At 36.0% G+C, this 14,723-nt stretch overlaps 1 protein-coding gene across 1 annotated transcript in view; it reads right to left on the bottom strand.

Moving 5' to 3' along the window:
• Positions 1-14,723, bottom strand: part of ABCB1 (ATP binding cassette subfamily B member 1) — a 47,581-nt gene that overhangs the window by 28,208 nt on the left and 4,650 nt on the right. Inside the window, exons 5-13 of the mRNA XM_050891561.1 lie at positions 14,327-14,390; positions 9,412-9,603; positions 8,512-8,683; positions 7,378-7,502; positions 6,437-6,608; positions 4,311-4,424; positions 3,212-3,322; positions 393-518; positions 2-205 (exon numbers count right to left, since the gene is read on the bottom strand). Of these exons, the coding sequence (XP_050747518.1) occupies positions 2-205; positions 393-518; positions 3,212-3,322; positions 4,311-4,424; positions 6,437-6,608; positions 7,378-7,502; positions 8,512-8,683; positions 9,412-9,603; positions 14,327-14,390 (1,280 nt within the window). The remainder of the gene's footprint in view (position 1; positions 206-392; positions 519-3,211; positions 3,323-4,310; positions 4,425-6,436; positions 6,609-7,377; positions 7,503-8,511; positions 8,684-9,411; positions 9,604-14,326; positions 14,391-14,723) is intronic.

The following is a 14,723-nucleotide window of genomic DNA, read 5'->3' as shown; positions in this document are numbered from 1 at the left end:
CGTTGGGTAGCTTCATGATGAAGTCATAAGCATTCGCTTCCTTGGTAGCTTTTTCAATCTCTTCCATGGTGACGTCCTCACGGCCATAACGAATGTTTTCTGCAATGGTAGTAGCAAAGAGCACGGGCTCCTGATTCACCACACCAATAATCTCCCGCAGGTATCTTACGTTTAAGGTCTTAATATCCTGCCCATCAATGGTAACCTAAACAAAAGGAAGCAGACAAAAACGGTTTACTAAGTGTTTTGGTCAAGGAACCTCTCTCCCCAGGTTGGCACATGCCTTTTTAGGGGAGACTTTACCATGTCATTGGAACAAGGGCAGTGAGGCCAGAACTAGACTTCCAAGAACTGTGACAGACATAGCAGTCATCTCACTTGCGGTATCTTACCGTGCCTTCCTTGGGATCGTAAAATCTCTGGATGAGCTGAACAGTTGTACTTTTCCCACAGCCACTGCCACCAACCAGGGCCACTGTCTGGCCATAGCTAACCTTGAGATTCAAGCCCTTCAGTATCTGTGCATATAAGAAAGGTCACCAAAACCATAACAGTGTGTAAAAATGTCAGTGTAAATTTGAAGAAACTCTAAAGACTACAATAAAATATCCTTCATATTCATAGCAGAATCTGGTACAAAAAAAAATTTATAAACATGAGTTTAAAATTTGGATAACTAATGACTTCAGCTTAATTTTCTTCATATTTACATCACAATTGGTCCAATATCAATGTATTATACAACACACTTTACAATTACCCATATCATGAACCAGTTGATGACAAAATAATAATAATATGATTACTACCCGTAACTAAAATATAATATAGAAACAATATGATGCAATGTTTCTGTATTATGTTGCCTCACCTTTTTCTTTAACGCACCATGCAAACTACAGGAAAACTATTGTACAGTAAAAGTCACGGTTAAAAGTGACAGAATATACTCTACGTTGTTTTGGAGGGAAAGTCATTTTAGTAACCTTGAAGTATCTTTAATTTTTCCCCTTTTGATTGTAATTGCTGGTGGGGCTTCTTTATAACGGTGACATTTCATTGGACAATATATAACCTTTTTGTACTAGTCAGCATGAAATATAGCATTTCACAACCATGGAAGATACAAAGTTTTGCCTTCCTTGGGACTCTTACAAAGGGTAAATGTAGCTCTTTGGTGCCATCTAATTGCTCTTTCACTTTATTTTCAAGAATATAACCTGTATTGGGCTGTGTAGTGGGGCTGGAGAACAGACACAGAGTTAGCATGTCCATGCCATGTACATTTAATTTTGCCCACCTTTCTGATTAACCTGCTCACCTGAGTAGTAAGAAGATACAACAATAGGAGAAAAGGAATAAAGTGTTTTTGTTTCTACTTTACATGACAAAAGGTGTACAGGAGTCTGTACAGCTTTCACTACTTTGTACAACTTCTGTGGTTGGAAATGTATGTTGAAATGGAGAAAAGCATCTTTTTTGCTAATTAGTCTTCTAGAAGGACTAGGCTGCAATGAACTATGCATACCTGAATGTCAGCATCTGCATCATGGTTAAGTTCATATTTCCATTCTAAATGTACAGCCATGCACCAATACGTTCCAATACTCTCCCAATGTACTTCCCAATACCTTGCAGCCCTGTGTCCTTGTCACCATCTCTTTCTTCCTAAATTTCTACCCTCAGCACTACTGCTGCCTCTTCACCCTTAGTACAATATTTGTGTGCTTTACAAGTGAAATATGTTTCGCTGTTTAGGAACAAGAGGCATAGACAAATCATAACTTTTAGTATATCTTATTTTGCTATAATATTTTTAGATCAAAACAAGAAGTCCAACATAAGTAATAACAATTGAAAATTTATGAACCAGCCTTATTTAATGTTCTGGTCATAATGCTATAGATAATTTAGTGTATAGACCTTGTGTAGAACAACTCAAACAAACTTAAGTAAAGTAGCAAATAGAAGTTGATCTAAAACCTGTGGATTACCACTGATTTCGGTGGACTATTAATCAGAACCTTTTTCCTATACCAAAATAAAATCCATAATTAAATCCATTTAGGCTGTTTCTAACTTAAAGCAAACGGAGAAGAGAGAGTAAGGACGGCAAATAAATCAGTCTAGTGAGATAGGAAGTAAGTTTCAGTCTTCATCATGCCTGTCAGTTACTTTGCTGCATTTAATCCTGTTGAAAAGAAGGGTTAACTTGAAAGTCAGGTAGATTAAACTTAGGCAGAAATTAACTACCCTGAGTTATTTGACGTCCTCATTTTTCTCTTTACTATAATTTATGAAATACTTACTAAATGTTTGGTGTAGTCTTAACCTCCTATAATTATTATTTCTGAAACCATGGGGGAGAAATCTCTATTTGTATCATACCTGTATAAACTTATAAAATAATCCACTGAGATCAATAGCTGTCTTTTCATTTATATTTCTATATGAAGAAAAATCAAGCACATTCACTTCATTCACTTTCTTGATAGAAGGAAAAGCCAAAATATTTAACATATTTATGAGTAAAAATGGCTTAAAAAGAAAGCTCTATGTCTTTCCTTTCTGCCTATCAAAAGTAAGAAAGATCCCTTTATCGAGGTCAGTGATTTTCCTTCAAGGTAGGGAAGGAAATAGTTACATTGTGCAAAGACACTCTTCATGAAAATATTTTCAGAAATCATTCAAATGTCTTCCACCACCACTGTATTAAGACTCTGGATTTATGACAGTGCTTTAAAAAGCAAACTTTTTATCTGTGTAGACAGACAAATACAGATTCTGATCTCTATTCCATATATAACAAGTCCTGACTGGATCTGCTTTCTTTAACTGGTTGAGATACAGTCTTAACAGAGCTGCACTGCAGATACTTTTGAAACCCACTATCTCATTATTATTACTATACACAAACACTTGGGTTAGATGCGTAAATTTAGATTCTGATAGCAATAAATCTTTAAGTTTTATTGCATAGCCACACTGACTATAGCTTTAGACAGAAAATCATTCAGAAAACTTAACATGTTTAGCTAAGGTGTAAATAATTCTAGCTAAAATCACTGTGATGGCAAGGTAGTTTTATATAAATTAGAGAATCAACTTGGAATTGTTATATTTTCAACAAAATTTTATTTATGTGACTTTGTTTCCTAACAAATGATCCACATGTTTAACTGTAATATGTATAAAGTTTCATTTACAGTACCTCAACATCTGGTCTGGATGGATAATTGAAGTAAACATTTTGGAATTCCAAGTTCCCTTTAATGTAGTCTGGTTTGTAACCTGTCTCTGAGTAACTGTCAATCTGAGGCTCCTGTGCAAAATAAAATACAAAGAAAAAACAACCTTATTTCCTAATTATTTTTTTCATAAAGAAGTGCTAGAGTGCACCATTATTCTGCAGAGATATTAAATGTAATTTTAAAGTAATTTAGATGAGATTTCTGAAACATGTAAATTGCATGGTTTTGCTGCCTCATTACTACATTGATGATCTGCTCATGCAAGAATACTTTTATAATTTCTTCATTTAAGTTTTTGTGTGAATTTAGTACATTGTCTTTAAGACTGTACCCACAGCTAGCCATAATTTGAGATTCATTTCACTGCCTGATGATTAACCTGAACAGATCATCTCTAATGAGCTGTTCATATGCTGTTCATTTATAGCTTTGCCCTTTCTGCTGAAACAATTTGTGTGAGAAAGAACCAATCCACTGACCATTAAGCAGAAACAGAGTTCTTAATAATCACTGTTTTTCTTTCCATCCAGGCTGGGTCTAGAACTTGAAGCATGTCTTCACAATAATCCAAAACATGCAATTGCATTTCATAGAACTTCATTAGCTAGTAAAATCACAGCGTCCCTTATTTCAGACTCTCTTGGCAATTGAAGTACATATTCTGGTTACCAGGTTGTTTTTTATTGATTTGCCAACCCTCTCACTACTGGTGGTGCCACTGATGCCTTGAAACCTATGCTCATATACCTACATCAGCTGTAATCTCATATCTATATAGCACCATAGACGTGACCTTCATGATAAAAACATTAGAGGATACCTCCAACACCAAGTGATTCAAAGATCCAGTACTTTTACCTTTGAAGCAAGGACTGATAACTAGAACACAAAGAGGAACTGACTAAAAATTACACATTCTGTCCACTTTTATGTTTATATTTCTGCTTATTTTACACACTGTTATTTACTCTTACTAATTTCATATCCATAAATAGTGCCTGTACTTTAAAAAGAAGGGTCTCTCAGTTTTGAAATGAAAGTGAGGGCAAAGATACTCACATTGTCTATGATATTAAAGATTGCATAGGCAGCTCCTCTTGCACTAGCAAATGCCTCTATGCTTGGAGCAGTTTGTCCAATACTGAAAGCTCCAATCAATACAGAGAAAAAGACCTGAAAGAAATGTTTATGGTGACATGTTTATGGTGTTTAACATCTTAGTCGGCAACATAGACAGTGGGACTGAGTGCACTCTCAGCCAGATTGCTGATGGCACCAAGCTGTGCGGTGCAGTTAACACGCTGGAGGGAAGGGATGCCATCCAGAGAGACCTTGACAGGCTTGAGAGGTGGGCCCATGCGAACCTCATGAAGTTCAACAAGGCCAAGTGCAAGGTCCTGCACATGAGTTAGGGCAATCTCAAGCACAAATACAGGCCGGGCGATGAGTGGATTGAGAGCAGTCCTGTGGAGAAGGGCTTCTCAGAGAAGCATAGTTTATTGCTTTCTGCTAGTATCAAAACAAAAGTAGTAAAAACACACTGCTCAAACAGAGATCACAATAACAGCTTGTCCTGGTTTTGGCTGGGATAGAGTTAATTTTCTTCTTAGTAGCTGGTACAGTGCTGTGTTTTGGATTTAGTGTGAGAATAATGTTGATAACATGCTGATGTTTTAGTTGTTGCTAAGTAGTGCTTATCCTAATTCAAGGATTTTTCAGTTTCCCATGCTCTGCCAGCAAGCAGGTGCACAAGAAGCTGGGAGGGAGCAGAGCCGGGGCAGCTGACCCGAACTAGCCAAAGGGATATTCCATACCATAGAACATCATGTCCAATATACTAACTGGGGGGAGTTGGCTGGGAGGGGCGGATCACTGCTCAGGCATCGGTCAGCGGGTGGTGAGCAATTGCATTGTGCATCACTTGTCTTTTCTTGGGTTTTATTTCTCTCTCTTTTTGTTATATTCCTTTTCATTACAATTATTATTATTATGTTTAGTAGTAGTAGTAGTATTATATTTTATTTTACTTTAGTTATTAAACTGTTCTTATCTCAACCCACGAGTTTTACTTTTTTTCATTCTCCTCCTCATCCCGCTGGGAGTGGGGAGGAGTGAGCAAGTGGCTGCGTGGTGCTTAGTTGCTGGCTGGGGTTAAACCATTACACAGCCATAATACGTCAGAGCAAAGGTCCATCACACCCATCATCTTTTCTCCAACAGTGATCATTCACAGATGTGATACCTAATAAGGCAACACCCTCCCATTCATGTTATAAAAACACCATTTCAATGAACTACAACATAGACAACAGAAACTGGAAATAGTTTGAACTGAAAAAATTGCACACAAGGGCATGAAACTCACTGAGATGTTCTGTGTGCCAGCCTGCCTTTAAAAAAAAATAAGCAGGTTCAAAAGAGCCAATAGCACATACCAGAGCCATTTTTTGCAAACTTCAGTGATTAAAAAATAAAACAAAACAGGTAGTTTAAGAAAGATATAAATATATACATATGGTCTCCTGGCTGGGTTTCATCATGGTTAACAAAGTTATTCTTCTTGCCATATTTGTTTGATATCTCATACAAAATTAGAATGGTTGTCACATCAAGAGAAGAACTTAAGTTATGACTTATGAGTTATGGTTTTCTTCCTTTGGTTAGATGGTGACATATTTCCTAGTCACAAGTATATTTTTCTCCCCCTTAATTTCTAAAAATACTAAGAAGTGATTCCAAGCTCTTATGGTGCAAAATACAAGAAAAGTAGCAATAAAATTATCTACTTAAACCACACAACAGCTAAAAAAAAGTACTGGCTTCTGCATCCTGAAAATATATTCAGTCCCACAAATCTGAAAACAAATAGCAACTAGGAAGGGTACTGTACTTCAGTTTTTGATTGAACTATTTCTATATCAGTCTGATGTTATGGAATTCAGAAAAGATGTAGAAACAGTTGAAAATAATATATGTTTTATTTGGCTTGATGTAGATTTTGAGATACTATAGAAACAGCGTGTAGCCTTTTGTGGTAGGAATCTTTTTGTTAAGAAGAAAGAATGCTATTTTGCCAATTTTGGCACATAATTCTTGTTGAACTCAAATAAGCTCCCAATATACACTTCAATGTATTTTCTTTAGTATTTCTCACTATTATAGGGAATTTACTCATTAATACTTACTGTAAGGACATTGCCAATAGTGTAATCATCAGTTAAGACCAAGGTAGTTCCATACCAGAAGGCCAGTGCATATGATGCATATATCAGTAAGAAAGCAGCACCCATAGAAATATTAGCTGTAATAGCCTTTTTTATTCCAATCCGTTTAGCATATTCTAAATTTTTATGGTATCTGGAAGAAAGATAGAAGTTCATAATAGACTCAGATTTGTACCATGGCACCACCACAGCACCATAAACTCCGTGGATTAATTAGAAAAAGAATACTCACAAAGTACAACAAGATACATAAAATATATAACCCTAAGACTGTACAAAGGTAAGCCTGGTAGTCAGGCACAGAGACTTGAAGGTAACTCCTGAAAAGGCCAACATCGGTCAGCCTGGTATATAGAAAAAAAAGGGCATTGCAGTTCAGGGACTGGCATTCAAGTTCCTTAAATAACCTGTAGGTCAGTGAACTTTGATTGTGAACCATTCATGACAGGTTTTGAGATTATAATTGTTAGCTTAAGATAAAAGGTTAAATATAGCACAAGAATGATGTTTTACAGTATAGCGGAAATAAAGATATTGTTTATTAGTACCTTCACAACAACTACTGAGTAATCAGATTATCAAGGATACCATCATTTCTTCTCATGGCAGGGCCTTTTTTTTGTCTAAAGCTCTCACTGTGTGATGTTTAAAGTAGTTTGTACACTTTCTAGAGTAGAGACAATATATCAATTTTTCAGTCTATAGTCAATAACTAATTGTCTTTCAACATGTAGTGAAACTTATAACAGCCTGTAACAGACAATTTCCCATTACCTAAACACGCAGGAAGCACAAGACTTACTTATTTTGACAGACTTGCAACAGCAAAGATACAAGAAAATTTCAAACCATCTGAAGCAAGTGCTTTAAAATCAGCTGATGAAAGCAAACATTGCTCTTACCTTTTAATTTCTTTTTCCTGTCCTCCAAAAGCTATTACAGTACGGACTGCTGCCAGAACTTCCTCTGCAACAGCACCTGCTTTTGCATATGCAGCTTGTTCTTTGTCAGTGAAAGCAGAGAGAACCTAATACAAAATCAAATATTTTGACTTAAGAAAAACAGAATGAGCTCAAGCACTTCATAATGGCTTTTATCACAGTTACTTTCTTCCAATATGAAGCCTTTTGATTATATTATGTATGAGTGCAGAACATTCAGTGTCAAAATCCTTAAGTACATTATGAATTCAATCAAATAATTCAACATTACCCATTCTCAACAACTAAGGACTGGATTTTCCACCCTGCTTTCACCCAGTGCAGGAGATTAGATGACTACTCATACTGAGCTGGTGTGGTTCTCCCCAGGCAGATCTCCTCAGCTCCTTCTCATCTCTGGCTACCTTAGCCAGAGGGCTCTATAGCTTACATCAATTGGCCACAGTCCATGAAGACTCTTAGCCAATAGACATATGTAGCACATGCTTCTTTACTCCTATCTTTTCTGCAATATACTCACTCAAGACAGAGAAGGCTTATAAGATCTTTGAAATGTAAGGGAAATAAAATACTATGAAAATCTGAAGGCTTCCAAACTACAAATGTAAGTCACTCCAATCCCATGGTAATTTAGTACTTCTCTCACCTAAGTCTGTCTAAAATTTCTTACCAAAGCTGTTAACAACTCTGAAAAGAAACTCTGTGTCTGAGACCAAGGCTTGGTCTAATTTATTCACTTATTTTTCAGGAGGTGCAATTATTCCTTTCAACAGAACAAGCACTCGTGGATGAAGTTTAACAGTTACAGATGTAGATTTTACTTGTATATCTTGCTTCCTTTTCATGTAAAAATATGCTATATTGGTAGAAACAGTTTCAAACCAAACAAGTCTGTCCAATCTACAGGAATTATAATATTCAGACTACATGAGGGTACTTATATACAGTTCATCTAAGAGCTTATGTACATAGATGTTGTCTAAAGCTATAATTGTTCTAAGCAACACATTCTAACAGTAAGAATTACAGATATGTAGATTTACTTCATTATCTTTCATTAATATAAAACCTGACACTGAACGTATGTTAACCTACCTTTGCCCAGAGGGCTGCTGAAAGTCCCAGGACAGGACTGACTGCTAGTATTACAAGGGTTAATTTCCATCCTCTTATGAGACCAACAATAAATCCTGTTACAAATGTCGTTACTGCTTGAACAAGCAATCCAATTTTGTCACCTATTCCTTCATTAATCTTGGAGACATCACTGAAAAACAAATTACATCCAGACAGGAAGGAAAATGTAGAAAGCTTTTCAGTTTTGTTACATGGGCATCTGTGTAGAGGACAATCTTTATTATTCAATTACTTTCAAACAACAGTTTGCTTCAAGATAAAGCACTATATAGTGTGGTCAAGGAAAATTTCATGTTTCTTGTGAAAATGTAATGCTATAAACCTGTTTGTGTCTGAAAAGGTTGAAATTCTGCCTACAGTGCAAAGTTACTCTCACTTTCTTAATTCCAAATTTTTGATCTGTTTGGAAACTGTGGGATATCTGGAAAGAAAAGATAAAGCCTTTCAAGTAGGCAAAGAGAAAGGAATAGCCTGTCATGCAGTTAAAGCTGTTCAGGCTGCTGGGGTCAGTCGGCACCTTATTCAGTCCTCAGTGTGCACAGAAATGAACTGTGTTTTCTCTTCATGGGGGTAATCTCATAGGCTGGGCTTCAGTCATCCTCAGAGTTCAAGGGAACTTATCAAAATGCTTTTCTGATATCCTTGCGACAGTCCAGTATCACAAGTATTAGAAGTTCAGTCTCTGAGACTCTCCAGGAGAAAACTTTAAAACTTCATTTGACAATGAAATAATTTAATTTAATTTCACAGTGAAATTTCATTTCAGAATGAAATAATTCAATTTAAAAATAAAAATAATTGTAACTCATACATGCTTAATAAGATAAAATAACATTGGGAAAGGTATAGTATACTTACTCTAGAAGACGAGTGTTAAGTTCTCCCACATCATTAACATCAAACCATCCAATTTCCTGTCTCATAATTGCATGAAAAAAATTTTCTCTAATTTTTTTTATTTGCCGGCCTGCTGCTAGGGTCCAAAATGAAGTTTGTATATATGCAGCAAGAAGAACACCAGCTGCTATTGCAGAATAGTAGTATGCATATCTGAAAGAAAAAAAAAGGCAAGATTCTCTGAAATTAGTTTTAATTACCTTGCTAGTCTGCTACCTTGATGCTTACTTCTTCTGTTTCAGACCTGAATTAGTTTATACGTTTATACTAGAGTTTACACTTCTCTGTAAAACTTGCCAAGTTTTCTATGAGTAGTATTTAATATCAGTTTTCATACATGCAATAAACTAAACAAAGCTATTGTTAGACAGGAATTACTTTTTCTTTTTGTCAATATAGTATATATTTTCTCATAAGATTATTTTAGAACTATATTTTAGATATAATACCCTTTTCACTTAAATGTGTCATTTCCAAAAACTCCATAACATTTTTGTTTTAACGCATATAGACAGACCTAATCGTATATAGCTATATTACACACGCATATTTACATCATACAACATGCCTGTCTATATAAATATATATATGCATGGATGCTGTAAATATTTCCCGATTTGAGAATGTAGCATTACTATATATACATCTGTTGCAAGCAAATGCCATTAGATCAAAAATTCTTTTGCTCTCTATTTTATTAACTGATATTTTACTTGTAAATTAATTCAGCTCTGTGCTATGAGCAGGGTGTCAAATTAAAACCAAGGAGTGTGTGAATCACTATATTTCTCAAACTGGAACTGAATTTGAGCCACAGTTTTAAACTGTTCAAACAGAATCAAATCAGATTTGATTTGATTCAGAATTGTCATCAGAATCAGTTACAGGTGAACTTAAACCAGAACTAAACCAGAAAAATCTAACTGAACTGATTCCCTGTTTGTAAAACATGACCAAAACCAATGGCTAAATAGTCGTGGTGTATATTACATGTAACTGTAAGACTACTGCATCTATAGAAAAGTAAATAATTAGCAAAAAGCTTTAAAACTCTTAGGAGTTTCACTCACGTAGTAAGTTATGCATACTGATTCTTTAGAACTGTAGCATGAAACTTGGCAGAAGCAAATTGCAGGAATCTGTGTGCAAATGCTCTGCTCAAAAAAGGAGAGAATGGCTTTATAGATGAAACTTTTCAAATTTTAATCCAGTCTTTTTTGTGACTAAGATACCATACAGTTTAGTCAGGGACTTTGGAACTACACTCATTATGAAATGAACCTTATCTAAACCCTTTAATAAAAATGGGTTAATGCCTAACTGAATGCTGGTTAGTTGAATATTGACCTCGATCTTCTTCAGCTCCATTAAAACTCTACACAGGAACTACCAAATTAAAACCAAGAACACTGCTTCAAAATTCCGCAGTAATTACTTTAGATAATTAGTTTATGATGTTACATCACTTCAAAGAATTGTTTTATGCTTGGACTTTGTTTCATGACAAATTGTATCAAAAGGAATTGATAGCTTTGCCAGATTCCATGCTGATGAAATATATTCTGTAAATTCACTGCTGAAACTTATCAGAGAGTAAATGCTCACTGCATTGTAAAATGATGGTTCTTTTTCTTCTGAGAAATAGTTGGGTTTTAGGCAAACTGTTGAGTAACAAACACAACCAAGCCACGTGTATAGTTCAGTACTTGAACACATCTGTGTGAGAACTTTGTCCTTGTAAACAGTTTTTATTATTATTTGACCTGCTGGCAGGCATTCTTAGAGAAACAAGGGGTGGGTACAAACAGCTGCTTCTTCAAACCAGTCAACACACTAACTCAAGGCTCTATCTAGAAACTTTAGAAAAGAGAACCTATTCCTGTGCTGCTAATAAGTAATACATTCCTCATTCAAAAATTTGTTTCTAAAAAGAAACTCAGGCTGCTTTTTATTCATACTTGTACTTTCAGAGTTAATGTCTAAAAGACAAAGTGGCATGCATGATGTTTGCGGTGGTTGACCCTGGCTGGACGCCAGGTGCCTACCAAAGCTGCTCTATCACTCCTTTCCTCAGCTGGACAGGAGAGAGAAAAATATAATGAAAGGCTCATGGGTCAAGATAAGGACAGGGAGAGATCATTCACCGATTACATCACGGGTAAAACAGACTTGACTTGGGGAAAAAACTAATTTAATTTATTACTAGTCAAATCAGAGTAGGATAATGAGAAATAAAACCAAATCTTAAAACACCTTCCCCCCACCCCTCCCTTCTTCCTGGGCTCAACTTTACTCCTGATTTTCTCTACCTCTTCCCCCCTGAGCGGCACAGGGGGATGGGGAATGGGGGTTTGGGTCAGTTCATCACACATTGTTTCTGCCGCTCCTTCCTCCTCAGGGGGAGGACTCCTCACACTCTTCCCCTGCTCCAGCATGGGGTCCCTCCCACGGGAGACAGTCCTCCATGAACTTCTCCAGCATGAGTCCTTCCCACGGGCTGCAGTTCTTCATGAACTGCTCCAGCGTGGGTCCCTTCCACGGGGTGCAGTCCTTCAGGAACAGACTGCTCCAGCATGGGTCCCCCGCGGGGTCACAAGTCCTGCCAGCAAACCTTCTTAAATATGTTATCATAGAGGCGCTATCACTGTCGCTGATTGGCTCGGCCTTGGCCAGCAGTGGGTCTGTCTTGGACCTCCCTCAAATAAACCATCTCTTAGGGTCATGAGAACAGGCAGTTCTCAAAATTTAGATGTTGATGTAGATTTATATTCACATTTACACTTTCTTTGTGTCAGCTTGTCTGTTTTCCTGTACTCTTTGTTCTTTAAGCAGTAGTGACTCCTAGATAATAGCCCACTGAGGACAATGGGAGGATTCCTATTGTTTTTAGTTGAGAAGATGTGATATGAGTTCAGAGATTAAACGAACCCCAAACCATTAATCAAAAATAGTTCTGATTGGTTGTTGGTCTAAAAGACTTATAAATGACACATTGATTTACAAACCACTCTCACGCTATCAGGGTCAGTAATACCTTGCGTAATTCTAGTACATCCTGCTCTTAAAATACAGGTTAGATACGCTTGAGTAGAAAAAAAAAGAAAATATGTTGATTTTAAAGCTGTGTCATTACTTTCATTTCAAAGCAGAAATGAAAACACTAACACAAATATCTTTAAAATTAAGAGAAATTAATAACAGCAAGTGATACAGTTTTAAAGGCAATCCAACCATAAGACCAGTTACTAGAAAGAGATAATTAAACAGGTAGAAATATAGAGAATAATTAACTGCCATAGAGAAAATAAATCAGGGGTTTTTTTACATTTGAAAGAATAACAGAACACTCAATTAAATTCAAATGATCTAATTTTACATTTTAACAGGAATTGCTGTTTATATGAGACTTTATAAAACTATTGGACTTGTCAAAATATATGCTGGAGACTAAGATCTTAGTAAGTTTCAGAAAAGGAATTCTATAATTGCATATGTACTAAGAACAACTACTTTTAAAGTTCCTTTAGAATAAACATAAGACAGACTAAAAATGTTATGCAACTAGGCATCAGGTATTTACTAAACATAGAACAGTTAGGGTAACTTCACCCATGTAAAAATTATTTTGTTCTGCAATTTCGCCTTCAAATTTGCTTTCAAATCCCTGGGCACAAGTATATTCTGCTGAAGGTGTGTATGTGTTACTTGCATTCATGTGAGAGACTAACTGACAGAAATGTTGCGGGAGCAAGAAACTCTGTGTGTCCACACTCTCTTATAAAACATAATTGCCAATTCCCTGCCAGTTCATTCTCATTACATATGAGTTCTTCATTTCTAAGTAACAGCCTTTTCCTAACTAGCTCTTGCTCATTTATTTTAGGGTAAAGAACTTTTTTTTGGTGTAAATAGATTTTTTTTAATTAGAAACTTAACTACTTAATCTAAATGATCTATAAGTTTACAGTCCACTGTTACCAGAAATGATAATGCACTTCAATATAAAACAGCAAGAGTTACTAGAGCGAATGCCTTATCTCCTTCTCTTCAGAAAAGACAATTGCCTTGAAGACCACATCAGCATTCCTGAGATGTCAGATGATTTTCAATACCTAATGAGGAACAGACTTCAACCTGAAGAAAAGAAGCTGAAGTGGTACAAGAAATTGCACATGAACTTTAGACATCCTGCATAAACCAAGCCTATGGACAGTGGTTAATAAAGGCCCTTAACAAAACACATCTATTGGCAGCTGATATTTGTGCTTATTTGACCTTTTCTTTATGAAGCTTTGTAGCAGAAGCACCTACCGACTATTGTCTTCTGCTATTGCCAGTTCTAGAATGCTAGATTTAAGGTTGCACATAATCTAACTCTGTATTTTCTGTAGTCCAGATAATTTAGTTGAACTTGATGCTTCGGGAGCAAAGTAGGTACTATCTGGGAATTTTAATTCTGCTTTTTATCAGTGAATCACCATAGCTCAAGGAATCGATGGATGATAATCAATATAATTTTTTAGCATAACAATTACCGTTTATAAATTCAGAGGAAGAGAACGAAGAAGAAGAGGAGGAGAACGAAGAAGGAAAGAAATGCAGATGGCACTGGGACACAGAGCACTCCTAAAAAGAGGGTGGGATGGGTGAGAGCAAGAGACTACAGGTAGGTTGTTGGGAATGGCTGGAGATGTTCAAGAATCCTCCCAGTGCCTCCAATAATCTCATGTGCAAATCTTCAGTTACATACATTATTCAATCAACCATTGCTTTTATGTTGTTTAAAGTATGCAAAACATCTGTGGGAGAAGAATGGCTTGACTAGAAATGTGTGCCTACATTAAAAAAAGAAGAGGAAATATATATTTCTAATTACCTTGTCATATCTTCTTCCAGCTTGCCAAGAATATCTGAAGAGACATTCACTGCAGAAGTGTCTCCTTAGAAAGGAAGACAAGAGTAAATACTTCTAATAGAGCAAGTTTTAACAAATTTGTTTTCCTGCATGCTGTTCAGCAAATTTTAAGTTGCTACATCTCCTTTTGAATCAAGTTCATTTTAATGAAAGGAGGAGTGTGATGATTTCAGGCTTCTACCTATTCAAAAACAATGATTATACTAACATAAGGTTAGTCATAACTCTGCTGACTACAAAACTACATTCGTGTAACTTGAGATTAAAAGGTCTTCCTGAGCATTCATTAAATGTTTAGTTTGGTTTTTTCTTTTCTGAAAACATAGGGCATTTGTATAATGCCAAAACCCATTAAAAA

The sequence above is a fragment of the Gymnogyps californianus genome, chromosome 2 (genome assembly GCF_018139145.2).
Source record: "Gymnogyps californianus isolate 813 chromosome 2, ASM1813914v2, whole genome shotgun sequence".
NCBI lineage: Eukaryota > Metazoa > Chordata > Aves > Accipitriformes > Cathartidae > Gymnogyps > Gymnogyps californianus.
Note: the sequence above shows the minus strand (reverse complement) of the source record. Positions and strands in the feature narration are given on the sequence as shown.